The sequence below is a fragment of the Centroberyx gerrardi genome, chromosome 14, assembly GCF_048128805.1.
Source record: "Centroberyx gerrardi isolate f3 chromosome 14, fCenGer3.hap1.cur.20231027, whole genome shotgun sequence".
Taxonomy (NCBI): domain Eukaryota; kingdom Metazoa; phylum Chordata; class Actinopteri; order Beryciformes; family Berycidae; genus Centroberyx; species Centroberyx gerrardi.
In genome coordinates this window covers 15,747,721-15,772,625 of record NC_136010.1, presented here as the reverse complement: position 1 = coordinate 15,772,625, position 24,905 = coordinate 15,747,721, and the positions used below count along the sequence as shown (strand labels likewise).

At 45.7% G+C, this 24,905-nt stretch overlaps 2 protein-coding genes across 3 annotated transcripts; both read right to left on the bottom strand.

Annotated features, from left to right (window-relative positions):
* Positions 1-30: 30 nt before the first annotated feature.
* LOC139928308 (uncharacterized) lies at positions 31-16,837 on the bottom strand. Of its 2 annotated transcripts, none has more exons than XM_071920797.2 (4): positions 16,677-16,837; positions 8,321-9,244; positions 7,659-7,976; positions 31-4,688 (listed from the first exon to the last, which is right to left on the bottom strand). In XM_071920797.2, the coding sequence occupies exons 2-4, from the start codon at positions 9,159-9,161 to the stop codon at positions 2,638-2,640; spliced, it is 3,210 nt and encodes a 1,069-aa protein (XP_071776898.2). In that variant the 5' UTR covers positions 9,162-9,244; positions 16,677-16,837; the 3' UTR covers positions 31-2,637. The 2 variants fall into 2 exon arrangements, with proteins under 2 accessions (XP_071776898.2, XP_071776899.2); XM_071920798.2 differs by having other exon boundaries at positions 7,659-7,946.
* A 4,243-nt stretch (positions 16,838-21,080) lies between these two features.
* ogg1 (8-oxoguanine DNA glycosylase) lies at positions 21,081-24,625 on the bottom strand. The gene is made up of 7 exons (XM_071920791.2): positions 24,188-24,625; positions 23,503-23,864; positions 22,874-23,053; positions 22,232-22,410; positions 21,932-22,079; positions 21,756-21,805; positions 21,081-21,653 (listed from the first exon to the last, which is right to left on the bottom strand). The coding sequence occupies exons 1-7, from the start codon at positions 24,295-24,297 to the stop codon at positions 21,447-21,449; spliced, it is 1,236 nt and encodes a 411-aa protein (XP_071776892.1). The 5' UTR covers positions 24,298-24,625; the 3' UTR covers positions 21,081-21,446.
* Positions 24,626-24,905: the final 280 nt, after the last annotated feature.

The following is a 24,905-nucleotide window of genomic DNA, read 5'->3' as shown; positions in this document are numbered from 1 at the left end:
AATGCACACCCAAAAACAATAAACAGCATATGACAATAAAGGGATTTCAGTTTTCCCATTTTTATTTGAAACCAGACATGAAGATGCAGCACAAAAATACAAGAACAAAAGTTCAATGAGCAAAATGAATGGATATAACTAACACTGTACCTCTGCACTGTGACTATGGACTGGAGAGGGGCACATTGATAGCATTAACTATGGCACATACTGCTTTAGGTGAGTGGGTGGGTGGGTGGGGGGGGGGCAACACTAAGGGTTTCTAAACTTTCAGCAGCTGCTGGAGGTACCATCCTGGTCATGAAGTACAAGGAGTAACAGCAAGTATTGATACAGTGAAATCTGACAGGTTCATTGGAATGTAGACAACAACACAAGGCCATTGTACTGTACATACTAAACAGTTCAAGCATCTCACATCACTGGGAGTTACTGCAAGTCACCCTGAGGCAACCGGAAAACAACTCATCCACGAGACATGGATTCGCTCTCATCGGGAGCACAGGCATAAATGAAGAGTTTCATTCCAAAACGCTGTTTATCCATTTTGCTACTTGAAAGTCATCAGTCAATATTTCAAAACAGAACTTATTTTCTAGGCAAAGGTTTTTACAATGACTCATAACTTCAGCAGTAACCCATTAATATCCTTTACTTTCATTCCAGCAGTCATTTTTTGTAAGAGTGAGTTTCAGTTCTTCAGTAATGGATATCTCATTTTGGAATAAAACTTTTCAAATGTAAGACTGAGGGAGAGATCCATTCATTACTTAACATACGAAATACGGTTCCATTTTAAGTACACTGGCAGTACCTTACCATTACCTTAATCAACATTTAATAACAGCAAAAATAAACAAGAAATCAAAATCTTGCAGACCTTGGCCATTAGTTACATCTATTACAAAACCTCCTTCATCATTACAATCCTGAACACAGCCCAGAGAGTCCTTGACAAAACCTCTGCAGTCAAGTATCAATTGTCATGGCTCTGCATGTCCCCACATAGGCCACAATCTGACATTGTTCTCAAAATACATAAACTGTCTTCACACTTCAGAAACATCAGCAATGTCACTTTAGATTGTCTTTCACAGTAAATACATCTACTTTTTGAATACACCTTTATTCATGAACATCAAAAATAACAGTATTTACATTGTTGCTTATACATCATATATTTGAAAGATATTTTCCTCTTGAGTAGTAAAATACTTCAGTCTAGCGCTCAGGCTTTAAGAGTTAAGTGCTCTGTTATTGGGTTAGGTCTAGTATAGGAGTTCTGAGGTTCATGCGAAGCCAGTCTTGTGTGGTGCAGCCCTGCAAAGCTGTGTAGCATTCAATTAGATAAGAGATGAAACCAACTAATATTTGGATTGATTTAATGCAACTGATAGGATCATCAATACATTTAATATTCTTAGTCAAATTGCGTAATGTTATAAAAATGCAGTCATAGGCTTCAATGGTAAATAATTATCGATTGCAAAAGCTTTACCCTACAGCAAAATCACTAGACAAAATGCATTAACTTCATTGTTGACTCCTTCAGATCTCATTTTGAAGACAATTTCAGCTACAGCTAAAGGCCTCAACAACAGTTTCACAGGTAAGCATGCGTTCTGCATGTCAGCTGTGTCTCTGGCTGTTGTTTTTCTCTGCCTCTTTATGTAATCAGCTTCACATTAACATACAAGGCAGACTGGACAACAGCAGCAGCGTGTTAAGAGCCTAGAATGAGTAATCCTTAGCTGAGTCACTATGGTACGGCTGAGAGGCTATGGAGACTTGACCCAGGTAATGCGTTTATAGATCTAGAAAAATAACATGGAACCAACCAATGGTTGTTATGTATGGCACATCTTTACAACACAAACAAATGCAAACCGAAACATGATGGACAGCAAATGAACACTATCAAAGCAATGAAAGTCACTATCGTTGATATGAAGACATTTTTCACAGAGACCACAGGGATGTGACCTACAGGCGCTTAGAGCCACATTTATCATCCAAACAATTTGTGGTTCTAAGCACTGTTTTCAGACAGGGAATTAATGACCTACTGTATGGATTTCATAAGCTATGGGAAGATGAGATTCGTCACCATCACAAATCTCAAACCACTCAAAAGTTGGGACCTGCTGAAGAGCCATTCTTAAAATAGTAAATGTATATATGGTCCCAGTGTGCTTGAAATTATACCACCATCAGTGGTACGCAGGTGTGTGTTTTGTAACAGAGAGACAGAGAGAGCAACAGAGAGAGGGGGAGGGAAGGAGGGAGGAGGAGAGAAAGTGTTTTGTTGTTTATCTGTGCAATATCTCTCTGTTTTACTCCCAGAGTACGTAGCCATATCTGTTCCACAATCACAGTTGTTGAACCCTTTAAAAAGGTAAAAGGCAACTAGGTGATATTCATTTAAGTTCATCACCCAGAGACACTTTTATATCTTTTCCCTCTTCTTCTCAAAATAATTCCTTTCAGACAGTCCACTGATCAAAATGTTTGTAGCGTCTGTGTAACTTGTTGAAGTCTGTCTGTTTCTAGTCCAGGTCTTAGTTAGAAACAGTGTTGTTAAATGGGTGTGTTTGGTGTGCGGTCATTGGTCCTCATGTCCAAGGATTGGTTCAGAGTTTAAAGGTCAATAATTTCACTGCTGACACTGGCAGAGTCGTCCTGTCGGCTGACCTCAAGGTAACTCCGTGACCCCACCGGCCTCCCAGCCCGCCCCCGCACCTTCTCTGAGTCTGGGGTGATGAACGGCCGAGTGTCATCTCCTATATCCTCCCCCAGATGCCCTGTGGAGGTTCTGGAGGGACGAAGTGACACAGGGCAGGACACTGAGGACGGGACACTTCCTGCTCCATCCCCAGCCCACCTGTGACCCTGGTGGGACGGCGTGGGGGGAGCAGTCACCTGCCTGCTGGGCACACTGCTGAGAACGCTGCCCCCCAGTGGCATGGAAGACTCTGTCTGGGCCTCGCTGCTCTCTGAAAGCATCTGAGGATCACTGTTCCTGCGGAGCCAGGGGCCCTGGCTGACCCCTGAGCCCGGGGAGGGGGACGGGGAGGGTGGGGACAAAGGCTGGAACAGGCTGCCTGCTCCTAGCAGGTGTTCCCTGTGCAGGGCCTCATCGATGCTGCGGCTCAGGTCAATGGGGGAGGGGGGCCGCAGGTCAAACTCATACAGAGACAGCCCAGTGTCCTTATCCTGATCCAGACCGCCACTCAGTGAGCGCTGGGGAGGCCGGCCCAACACCTGCAGTCGCAGCAGGGAGCCTGTGGAGCCATCAGATATGCCTCGTTCTGCTGAACGGCCCCTCTGGTTGCGGCCCCGGTTGCTGTCTTTGACACAGCGTGGCTGGGCAACGGCCTGCTCGTGGTTCTGGTTCCTGATCAGACTTTTACTGATGTCAGCTCCAGGACGCTCCTGGCCAGCCCAGTTGTTAGGCATCTCCCCTGGTCCTCCTCCAGCTCCTCCACCTCCTCCTCCTCCTCCTCCTCCTCCCACCCCATTACTCTCAGACTTCCTGCAGGGCTTCCCTCTCAGGCTCTGGACTATCTTGGACCAGCAGGTATGTCTGTGAGTGGAGCCTACAGATTGGCCAGGGGATGGCAGGTCTCCTGCTGCTCTGCCATCTCCTGTTCCCCCCTCCTCCGTTCCCCGACAATCCCGAGGCCTCCAGAACACCCAGGAACCCAGGAGTAGGAGGGAGAAACCCCAGGCCAGCTCCAGCAGCCGGGCCCAGAAGTGCACCAGCCACCATCCCCAGTTGAAGCGCCTCCAGTCCCCTAGCAGCCCATAGAGCCACAGGGTGGCGTGGACGTGGAGCCCACAGCACAGCGCCCCCAGAAGAGCGCACACAGCCAGCACCCTCCCCAGGATCAGCCCCATCCTCCTGCTCCCAGTCCAAGCCTTCCTTCTGGCCTCCTCAGGGACTCCAGGATGGGGAATGGCAGGACAGCGGAGACGTGGAAAGACATAGCAGAGGAAGCCCAGACAGAGAGCCAGGCCCCAGCACAGGGACAGGACCTGCAGGGTGACAGGCACAGCAGGGGACAGGGCTGGGGAAAGCAGGTCAGCAGCCAGCAGCAGGGTGCACTGCAGCACAGCCAACACAGCCACCAGAGGAGGGCGCTCCAGAGTAGAAGGTAACACACTCACTCCTGCCACCCTCAAGGCCAGTAGTGCCAGGGCAGCCTGCGCCCACACCAGCAGGTGCAGAGGCAGGTTGTAGAGGGCGGTAACAGCTGGGCGAGGGAGGAAGCGGCGTGTCCCGTAGGGGTCAATGAGAAAGAGAGCTGCCCTAACACCTCCAGCCAGAAACAAGAGAGCGTTGGACAGTGCGAGGGCGCCCCGGTGAGGACAGTTCATGCCAGGGGACAGGGTGAGGCCGAGAGCAGCTCCGGCAAACAGGAGGAGGAAGAGGCTAGCTGAGCCGTAGACGTGGAGCTCCCAGGCATAAGCCAGCGTCCGGCTCAGGTCATCCCAGTGGAGCAGTGTGCCATTAGGGGAGAGATTGATGCTGGGAGAGAGGGGTGGATTAGAAGCAGGAGAGTAGGGAGCTTGGTGAGGGTGTCCCAGCGGTAAAGAGCGGTTCTTCTGACCAATACCAGTCTGATAGGTGGGGCCAAACCTTGTTTGGGCAACTGGCACAACACTGGTGGTGAGGAAGGGAGTGGTCCCTAGAAAAAAGAGAAAATATGTTTTGGTTGATAATTTTGAAACATAATGAAGCTGGAGTTTTAATAGTGAACTCTTTCTACAGTGACATTTTATTGAAAAGCAGAGCAATAATACATACATACAGTTGCTATTCAGAGCCACTAGAGGGGAGTAGTTCACCATCAAAGTAATGAGCTAGAACGGTCTGGTCCTCTCAACTGTTCATGGTAACTTAATCAGCTCTGCAGCAACACATTGTCTCAGGTCTATGTTCGGTTCAACAGTGTTTCTAAATAAGAGGACGCGGTCAAAACAGATTAGCCAACCTATACATTCTCAATAACTGCTTTTTTTTTTTTTATCTTGTTTGTATTAAATCCCCATCTATCCCTTTTCTCTCTCCTCTCTACTAGTCTCAGGTGAGTGTGTTGCTACCCATCAGCTCTTGCATAAGAAACCTATTTCCCCAAGCAAGGGATACAGCAATCTCTGTTCAAGCAGAGATGTACAGATTATACAGCACACATATGCACTCAAAAAGGTGCATGTGCATATATGTACATATCTTGGAAATGGACAATTAATCAAAAAACAAATCAAAATTGCTAAATTGATTACTGCAATTTCCAAATCACAATAGGCAGCAATGTTTTTTTAGGTAAGGGACTGGTGTTCCAGACGGCCCCTCTACTGTGCAGAATACCTTGCCTAAAATCAACTTGCAAGTTGGAGAAAATGTTTCATTATATTCACACCTAAGTAACTTCTAGGGATTGGTAACTCATTTTCACCCTTGCATAGAATTTGTCAAAATATTGAAAAAAGAAAATTATGTAGAACCTACTGGACGTAGGTTCTACATAATTTTCTTTTTTCAATATTTTGTAGCAATCGCAATATTCAAGAATTAAAATATGATACAAATACCGTGCAAACCTGAACATCCACATCATATTCACATATACAGAAGACACATGCTAAAGCAAGACTCTTCTGGATAACCCAGTAATAATTGTGTGGTTTAATTGGATTAGATGTAATTAATGAGATAATCTCCATTATGTAAAACCATACAGCGTCATAATATATCTGTGGACGAGGAAAACTCCATGTGTCCAACTGTCCAAGTCGTAGTATTTTACAACACAGGCTGCAATTATAAAAAGCCTGCCTCATGGACCAAGACAACTCTTTTACAACTCGGTATCTCTCTCTTTCTCTTTCTCTTTGTCTCTCTCATTTTCTCATACGCACACTTAGACACTTATATTTGTTCAGGGCACTCCACCTTATCCTCCAGCAAAGCCCAGGAAACACCCAATAGCATTATAATCATATAGCCATTCATCACTTTACTGCCATGTGAGCTAGTCTGCTGTTAAGATAACATAAAGGGTGGAGAGCCATAACATAACCCATAAAATATAATGAGATTAAAACAAAGAAACCAATGCAAGATTAAAAGTGGGCAAATATTTTTTTTTTTTTACATAAAAGCAAGCACAAAATGCCTTTCAAGAAGTGATTTAAAAGATGATACTGAATTAGCTGGCCTATGTAACCCAAGGTCTGAGGAGGATCAGCCTGTGCTCTGACTAAGATGACTAAGATGTAGCTATAGATAGATGTAGCTGTAGAATATGTAGAATAAGGGATAGGCTATATAAGGAAATATCTTCACACACACACACACACACAACATGATGAATGGTGGAACAAAATGAACAGTGGTAAAACACTTGACAAAGAGCACTTTGAGCCCTTCTTCACCCTGTAGAAGACACCCATATAGCTGACACACTGACTGATGGCTCACTCCCTGGCTCTCTCCCTCACTTTTCCCTCACTCCCTCTCTTCACCCTATCACACATAGCCTACATCAACACACACACACGTTCGCCTGCATTCACTTTCACGCACACATAGGCACATACTGCATGCACAGAACACATATACACGCGTCTATATTTATATATAGATATGTTTGACTTCCTTCTCTTAAACTTTAGTTTCTTCGAAGCAGCAAGACCCAGACACATTCCAGATGTGCCGATCGCATTTCACAGCTGGATACACTTAAACCTACCCCTACCCTTGAGTTTTCTCTTTAGCACACACACACACACACATACAACATACACACACATGCCCACACACTGCTTTAGACGTCCACACGTGGCTATGAACTCGCCCATAAATATCCTGTTTCGCCTCACAAGACACACAATCATATATGCATGGAAACACTCAGGCACACACGCAGAAAGGCCCAGATACGAATGGGGGCAGATACACATGCTAATGTCATTGATGCAGGCCATTAATAAGCAACTTTCACTGAACTGCAAAGGAGCCTAGTGGCAGAGTTTAAGTGCACTAGTGGGAAAAGAGAACGAGCCAGACGGGCTGTTTAAAAGTCATTGCGATGTTGTCCTCATGGTATCTAAGAGACTGGCTTGTGTGCCCCATGTGTCATGCTTTTCCTTTTCCGTCTGATTTTCCTCAGCTCCCCTCCCTCCATCCATTTCTCTATCCAGCTGGTTTTCATTATCCTCTGCACTCCCTGCATTTTCCTCTGCCCCTACCTGTCTTCTATCTCTTTCACCCCACCCTTCTCCTCTCTCTTCTGGCTTCCCACTAGTCTCTCTTTCAGACCCAGCTTCTCTCTAGTCTATCACTTTGCCTGGCTGTGATTTTGTCCTCCCCCTATCCAACCCTCCCCATCTCTTCCCACACATATTTTCTTCCCTCGCTGTGTCTACCCCACACACCTACCACCCCACTTTCCATGGGACTTCTGCCCACTCTGCCTCTGCCTTTTCCCGCCTTTGAAGCTTTTCCAGATTCTTCCAGTAAAAAAAAAAAAAAAAAGTCCCAGCTGCACAAATAATTCCATTCTAAATTATCACAGGAAATGGAAACTTTAAAACCGGTCAATGCAGCCATTGTTTTTAAAACAACTACAAAACCCAGAACCCTCTTGACTTACCTGTCCTTGTTGACTGTACGGTTGTGCTTGTTGTTGTTCTTTCTGGTTGCGTTGCTTTTGTAGGTTGACTGGTTGTTTTGGAGGATGTTGTCTCAGATTCCTGTGTAGTGCTGAGGTTACTAGCTGTAGATGCGGTTGTCCCTCCTTGAGTCGTGGCGTTAGGCTGTGGACTGGTCAGGCTGCGGGTGGTAACCGGCAGTCCTGCAGTCCGTGGCTGTTTACTGGTGGAGCCAGGAATGGTGGTCCTCGGCAGCAGTGATGCAGCATCCAGCCTTCGTATGATTCTGTCTGTGGAAGGAGTGTTTGCCGTCAGCTCACCTAGAAATCGATGGAAGACTCACGGTTACGGCATTGCATAAAGGTCGTGACACCAGCGCCACATTACTATTATGAAACATTCTTTTTCTGAGACACAAATCTTTCTAGCAATGGCACTGGCTTGATAGAATGTAAACAACAATTTAAAAATGTCATTACAAAGTGCAAATAATATAATCTGAATGGAGAGCTTGTGAAATTGTGATGGGCATGGCATCTCATTTGTGATTACTACAGCAGAATACAATGGAGCTAATATTGCGAAGTATTGTCACATTTTTGTATAGCGATATAGTGAATTTCAATATATCCCATCCCTATAAAAAACATTTAACATTTCTCACCTGTTAATACCACAGTGTGAGCCGTTGCCTGCGTCACCACGGGGGACAGTGTGGCTCTTGTCTCAGGTGGTGGTGTAGTGAAGATCCTATTGGCTGTTGTCAGGGCAGACAGGCGGGGCTTCACCGTCTGACTGTCCGTTGGGGATGCCTTTACATCGACAACTTTAAATGAGGGGCCTTCAGATATCGCAGTCTGTGCCTGTGGCCGATACTGGGCCATTTCACTGGCCAGAGAAACAGGTGATTCCTCCTCCACAGCCACCACTGTTGGAATACTACCTGATCCCAAATCCAGCCACTCACCATCCTCTTTCTGTGTAACTGGTCCCTCCTCAAGACTGCCTGCTGTCGCCGGGTCATCGTCTGCAGAGTCGATGACAGCATTAGAGGGTAAAGTGGGCAGAGGTATAGTTGATCCTTTTGTAGGAGCCTCTCCCTTTGCTGAAGCGCTGCTCAACGCTAGCCTTGCCATGTCAGTCCTGGGCCTAGAGGCAGTTGGCTGAGTTAATACGGGCCTACTGCTGAGGTTCTGGGTAGTAAGACTAGTTATAAAGGAGGTGGTGGACTGTACAGTGGGACGGGCCAGTCTTTGTTTCTGTTGCATCGCATTTGTGGTTGTGAGCCTGTCCCGTATTGCAACTTTGACAGGCACATCGCTGCGCCCCCTGGGAGGAAAAGAGGGCCAGAATCGAGCGGTCTGATTGGTCGGTCGAGGTGAAGGGTTGATAGGCAGGTCCCGAGGAGAGGAGAAGGAGGGGGAGGAGCTGATGATGACTTGGGCAGGTGAAGGATGGAGAGAGGAGAGGAGAAGGGTGAGGAGGAAGAGGGACACAGGAGCCATGGTCTGCCTCTGAGGGGCGAGCAGTGACCGGTCCCTCTGGCTGTTTGTCTGTCAGTCCGTCACACCATCCTCCCACCGGGCATCTGTTGACAGAGAAAAGGAGATAGGCATTGTGTAAATTCAGTGAAACAAAACATCTTTTTGCTCACATTGTGTACAAATGAACACAAGAGCAACCATATGAAGCGTTGTGGAAATGTAAACATTCTTCTATCACACACAAGTGCACACAAAAATTCAGGTACAAAGCTATTTATGTTAATTCAACTCACTGTTGAAATGTCTTGATTACAATCTTGTCTATTTAATAGTAATATTACATTGTTTGGGTAATGTATTGTGTCACTGTATAGGCATAATTCATAGAATAGTGTTGAGCAGTAAGAATTAGTGATTGTGTCTAAATGGAGGAGTGTTTACTGCAGCCCTGCTGTGCTGATTCAGAGGGCAGGTCAATGAAACTCCCAGAGGTTTCAGCAGCATGACACCAGCAGACACACAGGGTGTGGTGAGGTGTATGGTTACAGAGTATATGGCGCACATGGCGTGCACGCGCATTTACACAGACACACACACACATACGCACACACACAGGCCAGACTTCAGCCTGTAAGTTGCATAACATAGAAGACCTCCAAACTGACCGTGGCAGAAAGCAAAAAGCGGCGCAGATGGTTTCATTCAATGGCAGATGGACGCATTCACTTGTTCTCTCACTACCTCTGCCATAAAATGCTCTTTGGATGAATATCAGTTTCTCTCTCCTCCAAAGTGTTCAGCTCTTTGTTCCAAGCAGCGGGCCTCTACTCCTTGTTCTCCTCCTATCTTTGTGCCCTGGAAGCCAGGGGCTGACAGCTGTAACGCTGAGTGTGGCGGAGGCCAGGGAGCCCAGTGGCACAGAGCAGCCCGCAGGCCCTGGAGGATTACACAATCCTATAAGTCATCTAACAAAACAGCTGCCAGTCCCATCCCCTCACCATGCAACTCTTTCCTATCAAAAACACCCCTTTTCTTTAACTACCTCATCCTCTGACTCAAATAATCCTCCCCTGCCCACACCGGCCTCTACCCATGACTCACAGAGGGAGAAACCCCCGGGGAGCAGATCCAGGATCATACCGAAACTTCAGCCTGAAACATTAGTAGGAGGAGCACAGAAAATATAAATCAGTGCCTATGGGAGAATTCATTCTACTGCTTATGACTCACCTGGGCCCCATTCAAAGCCATGATGTCTCGTTCTCTGAGAAACATGTAACCTATAGGCAACTACATCTGTGTGCAGTGAGCAGTATGTGCGTTTCATGCTCATGAGCACATGCAAGGTGATTGTGCTAGTGATTCGCATGAGTATACATATGGAAAGAATGTGTTCATGTGTGTGTGTGTGTGTGTGTGTGTGTATGTGTGAGGGGGTAGGCACCAAGGAGGAAGTCATAGACCATATGTGAGAAAACCATCCATTTCTTTTTCTCTGTTTTCTAAATGTTGGTACTGCTATACAAGAGCAGCTGAGGAGAGAAACTGTCCGTAACAAGTAGCCTAATGTAAGTGGTAGTATGTCTCAATCTCCACCCACTCACAGTAGCCTCAATGTTTATTTTCCTTCCCTGACTCGGCCGTCTCTTTTGCTCTCCGTCTAGCCTTCTGTTGGCCAATCCACCTCTGATTAATCCCTGTTTTTCCCCCATTTCTTTTTCTCCATCCCCCCCATTCAGGTGGTGTTATTTCAACATAGTCATATTTTACACACCCGGGCGAGGGCTGAAATAGGGCCGTGAAGATAGAGAGATAAGCCGAAACAGGAGGAGGAGGATGTAAGAACACAGAGATAAGATTGAGGAGTTAGCTCATGGAGAGGCCGGGCTGGAGAGGCGGAGATGGAAGGAGGGAAAAGGTGGAGGAGGAATGGTGATGTAATGAAACTGACAGTGGAGGGTGCAGTGAAAGGAGGGGAGGCGGGAATTAAGGGGATGGTGACAAAGGATGAGTGAAGTGGTGTAGATGCAGAGGGTGGGGGGCTAGCTTCTATTCTGGAGACTACTCGAAGCTAGGAAGCGGACTCTTAGAGAAAGAGAGAAAGCCAAGAGTCACGAGGAAACTATGTTAGAGGATTAACAGGTTTGTTATGGTCTAAATGCAGATATGGTGGTCGCTCCAGGCAGGCATGCAGAGAAAGGGAGCCCGCCTCACCTCTCAACTGAGGTTAACTGGCAGGTGCACAGTCTCTGGCAGCTGAATCTAAACAACCTGACTGCTAAGAAATGCCTCTTAGTAAACATACCACTATCTCAATCCAACTTAATCCAGCATGCATATGTGTGTGCATGTGTGTGTGTGTGTGTGTGTGTGTGTATGCGTGTGTGTAGGTAGGTAGAAGAGATTAATGAGACTCCGAAGGCAGTTGGCCAAATAAGCTTTAAAGAGAGAGAGGAGAAACACGCTGCAGCTATATTTGAATTGCTGTCAACATTAATCTCATCTCCACACACACACACACACACACACACAGACCAGTAGCTCCTAGAATGTTTCTTGGGTGGGATGGAGAAGCCTCTGAAATGGAGTTTAGGAATCTGACACTAAACATTTCCATTGAAATTAATATAAATAGAATCAATTTAGGCAGGTCCTCTAAACCAGTGGTGTCTCATCATGTGCCACGGAGGGCAAAGAGTCTGCAGGTTTTCCTTCCAACCAAAGACTACAGCAGGTGATTTCAGTGATCAACACACCTTCAACCAGAGAGGAGGAACTATTCAGTGAAATCACCTGCTGTAATCTTTGGTTGGAATTAAAACCTGCAGCCTCTCCATGGCACATGGTTGCCTATTCCTACTCTACAGGCCTTCAACAGTAGGTACAATACAGACACAGACACACACACACACATAGACAACACAGTAACACAGTGCATCCCTCTGTGAATGTCCAGGGGGAGAAGGCAGATGGATGTACAGTCAGAGTATTTTTATCGTGTTTTGCCCCTGGGGGCAGAGGGACACATCACCCTGGATTTCATTTGCATTGGGGTGTTCATGTGTGTTGGGAAGATGTCGTCACTCTCACTCTCACAATAAGTCCTTTATCCAGGGCAGGAAATGCCCGAGGATAACATCCAATAGTACAGCAGGCAACAATCTGAAGATTACTATAAACTCCTTGCCCACTGTATAGACCTGTCGGTTATACAATCACATGACTCAGTGCTACAGCAGCTGTTACTAAACTGTTAATCGTTGCTGTAGTGATGTCATGTCTATACCAGTCTATTAATATGACTAGCTAAATCATGTCCCCATACTCTGAACAAGGTACCAGGCGGAGGGGGCGGGGTGTGCAGTGAGGTTTTCAGAGAGTCTCCCTCTTTCTTGCAAACGTCCTCTCTCTGCCAGACTCTCTGGAATCTGGCAGGCCAAAATTTCCATTCATTTCGAGTGAATGTTTCCAGGGACAGACACAAGCCTGTTTGTGGACAGAAGGGTCTGTGAGCTGTCTCTTCAACAAAGACTGGTCTAAAGTACACTTGTCTCCATCTGTGTGTGTGTGTGTGTGTGTGTGTGTGTGTGTGTGTGTGTGTGTGTGTGTGTGTGCGTGTGTGTGTGTGTGTTTGTTTCCATGCATGAGAAATGACACGGCTATGTCTTTGACTGTGTTCCTGCTACACAGTCGACTCCACAAAGTATCCAATATCAAGGAGGTTCTCTAATGATCAGGACTTAAGAGTCAGATTCAGTCGTGCCCAGACAGGACCGGATCCAAGGACTGGATACTGGAGAATGACAGGGCAAAACATGACAGAGACCGAGAAAAATAACAAAAGATACAAAGACAAAAGAATGGCAAGAAATAGACAGTGAGAATTAGATTACAGGGGAAGGAGCAAAGACTATGGAGAGAGGTGATGGGGTTTCTGCAGGGACAGACTGACATAGAAAGCAAAGACAGAGAGATAGTGAGAGAGAGAGAGAGAGAGAGAGAGAGAGAGAGAGAGAGAGAGAGACTGAAATAGACCGGCACAGAACTGTGTGTCATGGTGGACCGCTGCACTGCAACGGTTCCACAGTCCAACAGAGCAGTTAAGTATTACTGCTTTCCCCTCTGCTTACCATACAGATGTATAGCCTGTTTGTACTGCACCATGTAGGGGAGAGGTGAGACTGTGAAGCAGTGTATGTATGTGAATTTGTGCGTATGTGAGAGCGAGAGAGAGAGAGGGGAAATGGGAGAGGGAGAGGGAGTATGTGTGGTTATGTTGGTATGCGTGTAGTGGGGGAGGTCGCTGATTTGACGGTTACAAATTCCACACCTTTAAAGAGCATATAGATTGCCAACGGCTCTCTAGCTCATTTCTGTTAATATCTACCACATTAGAATAATCTAATCAAATGACCAATATATTATTCTATTCAAATTAAATGGATTTATAAATTGGGAGTGGGACTAGCTCTACACGTGCACTGTGCATGCTCCGGGAAGTTTGTCAGGTCAGCTAAGTTTTAGCTCTCTAGAGTGCTGGAGTAAAGCTGTCCATTTAGTCCTTAAGACAAACCAAAGCCTGTTAAAGATCCCTCTCTGCCTAGGAGGTCATAACTCACTCCAGTGGAGCAACCGACCACACAGGGAGGTCACATCGTACGAAGAGACCAGGCTCCAGAACCAATCATAGACGTTTTTGATCTCCAGTTGAGGCGGATGTCCAGCTTAGAAGTGCTGAGCCCCACAACATCTTTGTCAGATGTTTTGCCTTCAGACAGGCCACAGATCAAAGGCCGAAGGTCAGCCTAAGAGGGTGAGGCATTTTAACTGCACCTTGGTTCCACACACACACACACACATGCACACAGGGGTAAAACACAGGTCACTCATGCTACACATACTGACATTATACAGGACCATCGAAAGAATGTCCAACGCAAAGCTAGGCTATATTGTCTACACCAGTGATTCTCAACCTTTTTCATATCAAGGACCCTGTAGTCCACATTAGGGCCACGGACCCCCATTTGATGAGATTTTGTTTCTCAGACCCAAATCTGAGCGTATTTTTATTGTCAGATATGATTTTGATTGTGTTGTAGGTAGAGAGATAACAGTGAAACTATGATCAAAACAGTCATTCTTCTACATTCTCTAATTGTGTTAACTTCTTGTAAATGGAAATAATGGTTAAGTCTAACAATTCATCAATTTGCTGTGGATCCCCTGGAACCCCCTTCAAGGACCCCTGGTGGTCCCTGGACCCCATGTTGAGAACCACTGGTCTACACATCTCACACACAGATTCAGTGCATATGAATAACCATGACCTGAGCATGCTCAGATGTTCAAGTTAGCACTCACACATTCCCAGAAACACACCCTGAGATAGCAAGTCTGGCAACTGATTGAGGCAGCTGTTCGACCACGTCCAGTCCAGCCACAAAACATTTTCGGTAAAACAGATTACAGTTAATGACAAGTCATTAAGTGCCTCTGCCTGCTACAGGGAGCGAGCCAGAGCCAGAGCTCTACTTCAACCAGGCTGTTGCATCGCTACAGCTGGATGCAATAAAATGGCTGTTGTGTTGTGCGACAATCATGAGTTAAGTATTGTGTTTCATTATCCCTGGTACATCGATGGGATGGTTTGTCTTGAATTATGTTGCTCTATTACTTTCCAACTATTCTGTCAGTTCAGGACTGTCTGTTCTGCCAAGGGAGTTATGTCTGCTGCTCACTTCTGGAAGGTATTACTCCACCATCATCCTGCCAGTTTCAAAAACCTCTGGCCCAAAATATGACTGAATGATCAAATCTTTACAAAACCATTAAAGTAGGCCTAAATCAATTATATCGCATACTGAGGCGTCCTGTCCACCCTTTGACTCTTTCAAAGCCCCACTTCTCCATGATTACTCTTTCAAAGCAGGCAGTAAATCTCTCTTACACTGGAGTCTGGGTACTGGAGGTGGATAGGGCTTTTGTTCTTGTCAGTGGATCACGATGTTTTTTGTTATTCTTTTGAATTCAAGTCGTCTGGTAAGACTGCGTAAAATCCAGTAGCACTTTGGAGCAGCTTGCCTGTGCGCTCAGCGATCCAGAGGCGCATTGGCGAGGTTTCCCCCCTTCACTCCACTCCTCTCCACTCCTCTCCTCTCCTCTCCTCTCCTCTCCTCTCCTCTCCTCCCCTTCCCCGCTCCGCTAGACCCAGCCGAGGCTGCGGTTCAAACCCTGATGAGAAACAGGTGAATCCAGAAGGGTCCCAGCCCCTTTGCCTATATGTCGAGGTTGGACAACCCTCGTAAACATACTGTAAAACACACACAAACACGATGCGCACCTGCCAGTAGCGACCTAACGGAGAAACGTTACTTTGTAAGTAGCTTGTAACTTGTTGCTCTTTCACCAAAGCACATAACAGCCACCATCACACCTAAATATCCCTGCTTTCGCTGTCAGAGCCTTCTCCAATTTCCAGGGATATTTAGGGCGTCTTGGTTAGTCAGTGAAGTCAATTAAACATGAGAAGCCAGTTCAGTAGAATGGCCTGGTGAAGCCTGCAGTATCGTGTGTCACGGCACCAAAAGGAGGCTCGCCTTTTTCAGCCGCTTCCACTGTTAGGCTCGTTACTCGGACAATGTAATGCATTACTCGTTACTCATTCGAAAAGTAATGTTATTACGTTACTTTTTAGCCTAATATAATGCATTACACTAGCAGTTACGCTACATTACTTTTCCGCTACACCCCTAAAATTGGCGTTTGCATCCCATCAAAAATCGGAATAGCTCAACTGCCTCACCTGGCAGGGCTAATAGCGTGACTATGATCTTGTCATCCTTGTTCGCTAAAACCAAGTAGAAAAACCATGCAAAACCACGTAGTGACGATATAGGCTACTTCCACCCAGATAAAGTACCCTGAACTTTATCTCTCATCTAAGCTAGTTTAGCATGTCTCCGCGTCAACAGAATACAGGTTGGGATGGATATGTTTTTGGATAATTCAACTTCAATATAGGCTAATACTGAGACGGGGTGATGACGAAGGTAACGACTTGCTTTAGCATTTTTTGTAACTGGAATATTCACTGAAATTGAAACCGCAAATAACTACTCGTTACTGGCAAGAGCGGTGACATTAGCTTACTGTAACGTGTTACTGAGTTCGTTACCATGGCTATTCTGGGCCAATTTCCCAACGGTAGAAAACCGACATGGTGGCTTCAACTGACAAAATTCACCCAACTGCAGCTTGACGTGCCCTCACGACGCGCACCTGTCCTTACTCCAAACAACACTAGCCTATCTATGATACACAGGCAACCAACTGCAGGTAAAATACTAAGGCACAATAGCTACTATAGGTGTGATAAATTATCGTTATCTTATAATAAGACCCAAACCAAGCGGACTGCACAACCGCGCAGGTAGAAGCAACGTCACGGATGGGATCACTGCCCAAAGTATCGCCGCATAGCAGCCACTCTATAAATTATTATCATCACCATCCATCCACTAACAGCAAACCTACCTGCAATTCAGTACGGCTCCTCTCGGATGGCGTCCTCTGCGTCAGGGTAACACTAGGACATGTCGAGCAGCCGACCAAAGAGTAGTCCAGGTTCAAGCGCTTATGAGCCGCAGGATGTTAACTGCTGGCGGTGGAGATGCAAACAGTCCTCTATCGACATGGAGGGGTTGCTTAGCGTTGTTCCGCTGCCAGCTCTAACCATGAGCTAGTATAAGGAGACGTACGCCCCCTCCGATTGCTCCATCTCTCTCCACATCCCTCCCTCCCTCCCTCCCTCTCTTTTTCTCACATGCGGATAAACACGATTGCCTACCGCCTGGCACGTCTATTACACAACTACGCGGCACGCAGATCCAGATAGAGGTCTATGTACGTAAATATACCTTGACTAGACTATTAGACTATTGCCTTTGGAAAGATGACGACATTGGCATTGACATCATCAAACCCGTGACACCCCCCCCCCTCCCTTTCTTCAACACGTCTTATACTATTGATATAATAAAGGTGCTGGGGTTTTTTAGATTTATAGCCGAAGACAAGCTGTTATGCACTAAACCGAGGTGTTGAACAGTCCACTGGGGCCAGCTGGTGTTAAAGAGGAGTCATGTGGAGACAGGTGAGGCACCTGACGTTTCGGGCAGCAGGGTGCAACAGTCAGGTCAAGACAGAAACCTGGGACCAGAGGAAGATCTCAGGGTGAAACTCTAGCCACCTCTCCTCTCCCGTGTCGCCTATCCTTGGTTTGTAAAAGGGAGCAAGCTGATACTATTTCCTCCTGCTAAAGTCTGCACCTTAGCTGGCTCAGAGCCTTTCCTTCAGCCGCCTCCTTTATCTCTCTCTCTCTCTCTCTCTCTCTCTCTCTCTCTCTCTCTCTCTCTCTCTCTCTCTCTCTCTCTCTCTCTCTCTCTCTCTCTCTCTCTCTCTCTCTCTCTCTCTCTCTCTCTCTCTCTCTCTCTACAAACACAATTGAAAACACACTCACTCTTGGATAGCCATGCAGTGCTCATGTGACTCAGAGTATACACAGCACTGCCGACTGCCAACTCTGCATTGAATGATCCCAAATGCAAATATAAGCATACTGCATAATCTGTTTATTTACCTGCACTGTGCAGGTTACTATCTCACTCTGGATCATTTTTTTCCTCTTTTTCTTTCGCTCTGTTACATTCATCAGACTGTGACGCTGCACAGCCGAGTTCAGGAGACGAAAATAACCTGTGCAGCTCAGAGGATTGTCCTAATACTATTACATTACTACTGAGCCAGCAGGAGAGACACTGAGGGGTTTGGACAGTGGGGAGAGAGGACAGGTAGAGCGGGAACACTTTAGGATGATAATCACATTACATCACGTTATTGTGCATAGATTATGACTAATATCACGACAAGGGTGGGGACATGAACAAACAAACGTAAACAGACCCACCAACTGGGACATATCAGAGAGAGTGGATGTTGATTTGACTCAAGGAAGTATTGGCAACTGATGCAATTGCGTCTACTTTTCCTCATATGTCATTGCAATAGAAAAGGTGACCTCTAATAGAACACAGAGCTTCAGATTACTGACACATGCAGGCTTTGAACTAATGTATTAATACTGTGTGAGTGTGTGTGTGTGTGTGTGTGTGTGTGTGTCATGCAACTCTGATGTGCTATCCACCTCCTAAGTGCAGTGTTTATAGTATGAATTGAGTTTTATCCAGCTATATGTTTCCCCTGTAACAAGATTACTGTAATCTGTTGTACCAGTGGGGGGCCTGGGAAAAAAAAAAGCCCCCATGAGTCACAACTCCTCTTGCCTGGAGAACAGGACACAGTCTACACACACGCACACACACACAGAGAGAGAGAGAGATAGAGAGAGAGATGCTGATGAAAAGGCGACGAGCTCCTTAGGGAGAGATCCAGAGAGTGATAGAGATACAGTTTAATGCACAAGGGGAGAGGAGGAGAGATGGGCGGATATGCAACAGAGTTATAAAGAGATACATGCCTCTCAGGTCCAGACTAAAGCATTATCTGGCACACTTGGAGCAGGAATTAAAGCATGCTAAATGGACAAGTTGCACTGACATTGACATACCTACATGCTATCCCGTCAGAAACATTCAGACCTACACATACTGCGGGGAGTGTTTCTATACCATCTTGGTCCAGGAATGTCGTGCATACATTCCACTTAGTAATTAGAATTGATCCTGGTATAGGGGCGCTGAAATCTAACACTGGAGCAGAGGGAACTGTTCCTTCCTCCCAATCTAGATGGCATTGAACCTTAATCACAGCCAGCCGAGCAGGGTTTCTATCAGATGGTGGCAAGTATTAATTTTCTTTTCTCCATGAAATAAGCCTCTTTCATTAAGAACAGCCAAGGCCTTCATATGCTAATGTCCATCCGCACACATATGAGTCAGCGACGCTTTAGCTCTGAAATACCTCCACCAGCTCTGCACTCTTACACTCTCTCTGTCTCTCTCTCACTCCCCCAATCCTCTGGTTGTCTAGACACCAAAGGATAATCTCCCCAACTCTGGGCCCCAAAGACAGACTTCCATGTGGGGACTGCTCTCCCTAACCCTCAGCCTCCCCCCATCTGCCTGCACCAGCTTTGGGTTTCATCATAACTACGGGGAATCAACACCGTCTCTGTCTATTTATCTGTCTTGGGCATTGTAACAGATACTATTGTATATCACATCTGTTACCATTCAGTAATAATAATACCCATCATTTTTATTAGTAGACAAAGGAGGGTGGATCTGCATGAGACTGTCAGACCATTTTTGGTCTTTGTCTGTGTGCAGCAGCAGAAGTGGGAGAGAGACCTGCACAGAGGCCGGATATGAGAAACAGGAAAAACATTCTAACTGTTTTTCAAAGTCTATCCCTGTGACAAAAAATAGGACTTGAGACATAAATGGGGTGCTATATTTACCACATACAAACACACACACACACACACACACACACACACACACACACACACACACTGAGTACATATGTCCCTCACTATGTTCTGTTAACTCACCCACAACAAAACCACCCTCACTTGCTGCCACCCGGAGACAGACAAACACAACCCTGCTGCTGCACATCTGGCTGTGGACAGAGGCCTCTCTTTGTGCTGGGGGTCCAACAGGTGGCGCCCCCTGGTGCCTCTATGCAGTAATGAAGCCCCCGTAGAGGAAGCAGCCGCTTTGAAAGAGATGGTCCTTTCAACAGAAATATTCCCGAGGGCATGACACAAGCTGGAACTCATCTCTTACATAATAAACAGGCCACTGTGGAGTTGTTTTGGTCTTTGTGTGGCTGCTTGTGTGCACACGTGTGCATGCTATACAGACTGGCTCGTTCTTTAAAATGATGACGTCCCACTTTCTCTCCTATCCTTCGCTTTTATTCATTTTCCTGTTCTCCCACCTCTATTTTTATCTGTCTTTTTCTCTCTAATTCTGCCCTAAAGCTGGGCCCCAGCTTCTGTCCAGCTCAACCGGAGTGGGGATGAAAGCTGACTCACATATTCATATTAACATGCATGGCTGCACACACTCCCACAAATAAACAACTTGTATGGATGGATGACATGCACACGCACTCGCAGGCACACACAGATGCAACAATTACATGCATCATGCACCTGCTCACAGATAAGTGCGCTTGGAACACACACACATCTCTCAAATTAGGGCAAGGAGGAGGCTTGGTAGCAATGTAATCCGTCCCCACTTTTTAATTTGTCTCAATGGTGAACAATAAACTAAAACACTAGTGAGACACATACTCTCCCATTGCCAGAAGGGACAGTAGTCTTACACACTCCACAAGACACATTCATGTTGTCACCAGAGACGGTCACACTAGCCCAGAGCGGTGAGGGCAGATAACTGCAATCCCTGCTATAAAAAGACCAGCTGACACAGCCAACTAATGCCTATAGATAAACATACAGGCACTATGGCACTTCCCAGCTGCCCGGCCCAGACTGCACCTTTTATGATCCCACAAACAGAAATACCATTTTGATGTAGGGACTGTACTAAAGAGACACAATGCAACATACTGGCCTTATACGCTCATTTTAGACACGCACATGCCAACACTATTCATGTACATGCACAGGTACCTGGGGGCTTGTGATTCACCCAGACAAGCAGTGCATTTTGTTCTCAAATATTTAAAAAAGGCTGCCCAAAGCAACCACGTGATGCCGTCTTGCAAAGCAATATCTTCCGAGCCATATTGCCATCTAGAGGCCACTTCAGGAGGCTTTAACTGTAACACAGCATTTTGCAAGAGTGAGTGCGGAGTTTTACTAGGCCTTAGGGTGCCTCTGTAATAATGACCGAGCTGATGTGGATATCCGGTTCCAAAACACAAATACTGAAAACACAGGAGATCAGCTATTTTATTTTTCTTATAAAAAAACAGAAGTATGACAAGTTTTTGTAGCAGTGAGCTCTGAGTTCATTGGAAAATGGACACAGGAGAAGAGGGCTCAGATCCTTTCCTCAGCAAAGAAAAACAATGACATGGAGAAAGCTTTAAGATACAGAAAATAAATCTATGAACATGGACACATATTTCACCTTTTATCCAGATTGCATTTTCCACATAGGGTGTGACTTATAACATGATGACATTGGGTTTTCAAATCAAACTGGGACCACAGGGTAAGAGGCTGTAGAAAAGATGTGTAGAAAATGCAGATGTTCAACGCTGTAACCTGAGCTGATCAATTCTAACTTAAGGAGTCTGTTTACCTCAAGCTATCCCCTTATCCTTAACAGACATCTTTGCTTCTCTGTGACATGCTGACTTGGTTTTTGCTTTCTTCACAGTTTCACCTTCTTCAATCTTAATTTTTGCCTTCTTTTTTACTACTTTCTTTTCCTCTTCCTCCTCTTCCTGCTTCAGACGGGGTATTTCCTTCAGCTTTTGGAACTTCTTGAGGTCAGCGCAGAACAACACCTAAAACAGGGAGAGACGCTCTTTGATTATAGCGGACAGACAGACGGACTGTAGAAGGATGTGACAGAGCCTGACCATTAGAGCGTGATGAGTAACACTCACCGAGTGCGCCCAGCCAGCATAAGGACCCCATAGTTTCCTGAACAAATCCCCTGTGTAGAAAGATAAGACAGGCTATTATGTGAATTTATAGATTACAGAGAGCCATAATTCGATGTTTGCAACCTGCTTGGACACTTCAAGTACTTCAGCTACTGATGAGGAGAATGAACTCTAACCGATATCTCGGTGAACTTTATCTGTAATGCTCTTTTGTCCGCTGCCAGCAGCGTATTTGTAGTCTCGTTTAGCAATCTGCCACACGTGTGTGTCTATGGGCACGGCCTCTGCCTTGTCCAGGGACATCAGACACACACAGTCTGCCACCTACAGGGAGAGAGAAGGGGACAATTCTCACACTTTCGCCATGTATTAATAAACTGGACTCAATTGCATGTTATTGTTAAAATGTCACCTCACATGCCCTCTTACCCATAAATGCAAAGAAAGCTACATCCGTTATATATATCCCTCCCTACCTTGGTGCCTACACCAGGGAGAGTGCGCAGTGCATCGCGGGCCTGCAGATATGGGACGCTCCGCAGACCCTGAAGCCACTGGGGCCCATGGGTGTCCAGAATCTGCTTGGCACTCTGCTGCAGGAACCGAGCCCTGTATCCGAAACCCAGATCCCTCAGACGCGCCTCTACACTGCTGTCTGCCAATCACAATGTAAAAACACAATTATGGCACCAATATGCAGGCCTTCTACACATTTTCTGTTTCAAATTCTGTACATTTTCCAGACCTTAATTTTGACTCTCAACTTGGTCATATCACTCCATAGCTGAAGTGTATTTTTTCACATCAATAAATATCACAATTTCTGAAATAACGGTGGATCTATAACTACATACAATATGTAGCTCTATGTGTATTGGGCCTGAACAATATTTTCCCATACTTTTCCAGACTTCTAAAAGCTGTGTAGAAACCCTGAATATGTCAATATTCCACAGTACTGAATCATCTTTTTGTTCAGGAAATATCAATACGAAGGCCAAATCTGGTGAGGACTTGAGCTGAAAATGGAGCAGCATGTGAAGGAAGGAATAAGCACACACACAACAAAACATTGATTAAAAAACAAAGAACCACATAGCGGTGTAACAATACAGCACCTGCAAGAGAAGACAGGGAAGGAAAGTCGTAGTAACTGGTTTGATCCAGCTGGCTCAGCGGGGAGCCCAGAGACTGGCACAGCCGCTCCACCATGCCCTGGATACGGGAGATATGGTTGTTGGAGGTGCAAATAAAGGAAAACAGGCATTCAGTGGGTTCCTGCCGCAGCATTCGCACACCTGGGGAAAAACACAAGTATTTCAGACACGTTTCACAAATCAAATACTGACTCAATCATTACTTACTGTGTAATAAGCAAATGTTTGTGGAACCAACAACATCATGCATGCACACAAATATGGCTGGGCGACAAATCAGTATTATTAATCGTCTTTCACTATAGAATCATATTGTGAAGAATGGTGAATTTAGGATATTGTGACACATAATTCTGCTGTCTAAATTGATCATAACAAGCAAATTTTATTTAAAAACTGACAAAATGAGGTATGAAACATTTTAAGGAATATTATTTGGACATGTCAGTTGATTATTTAACATGTGATTTTGCATAATGTGACACATACCGCGATATAGCCTATATCGGTATCGAAAAAAATCCTTATGATTACCGTGATATTGATTTCAAGTGTATCACCCAGCCCTACACACAAACACACACACTGACCAGTGAAGATGTTGGCGATATGTTTGAAGTGGGGATCCGCTACTCCCCACTCCCTGTACAGATCCCCCAGCTTCACATTCAGCTGGAAGTAATCCCTCAGCATCGTTTCCTCCTTCGTGTCCTGCTCACGGGTCACAGCCAGCGGCTCCTCCTCCTCCTCCTTCACAGCCCCTTTAAGTCTCTTCTCTGACTTGTTTGGCCCCTGGAGTGAAACACTGGCTCTCCTCTTCCTGCTGCTCCCCTCTTCCTGCCCATCTTGCTCATTGTATACATGGTACCACAGAGTGTCATCTGTCTGGGTCACAGTCCACACTCGTCCTCCCATCACTCCAGTCCAGTGGCCCTCTGCAGTCTCTCTCCAGCTGTGGGTTGTGATATAAAATAAGATTGCACATTAGTGATCCCCTTAAAAGGAAATTCAGGTGTCACAGCAGCAATTGGCAAAGATAATAAGAATCGTAGAGGAAAGGTAATGGGAAAGGTAATACGTAAATATAAAAAAGATCAAATATAAAGCTATAAAAAAAAATGTCTAAAGTGTCTGTAGTGTTGAGAATTAGTCCTGTGCAAAAATGTGTTAGTGCAAGGATAGCGGAAAATCTGCACTGTGTTCTCGCTCTGCCCTGCAGCTCTCTTGTTGTTTATGACCCTGATAAACTATATCAGTCAGATCTGACGAACTCACCGGAAAGTCTGTCCACAGCCAAGAGTGAGATCCAGACGCAGCTCTGACCTGCTGCAGGACAGAGATCTCCACAACTTTGTCCCTGATGACAGAACCGCATGCTGGGCCATAGTTGTGATGAAGCCCCGTTTGTCCAGTCAGGGATTAAACAACGCGCACACAGACTCAATACACTGTACCGTTGATATGAAACTCATTGTACTGCAACATAGCAGTCTAATCCAACGCTAGACAATCATCTATGACTTTACAGGGGGATACAACTTCATCTTGTGCCTTTTGTTTACAGCGAGCGTTAGGGACATAATGATGGGCTTAACAAAAACTTTCACGGAGTTTATTTTAACTGCCTATGATGATGGACAAAAAAGACCTTACAGCGCGTTTCAAACTTGTACTTTTCAGAGGACGAGGGTTTTTTAAAACTACACTGTTTAGGTGCATCGGATTTAAAATAGTCCCTAAAATAAATTCGAAGTTAATATGGTGAAAATTTCATGTTATCGGTTACCCAAAATGACTAAACCGTGATCTGATGCAACATTACTCAGATTTCGGTAACCCCTCCCTTCCTGATGTCAACACAAATGCTGATTGGCTCCCTCAGTCATAGTAGGCGGCGACGTCTCTCAAGTTCATTCAGGATTGGTCGATGCTGTCCGAACGCCCCGCGTGTGATTGGCTCATATTTTTACACCTCAGTTTCCTCCTCGAGGAG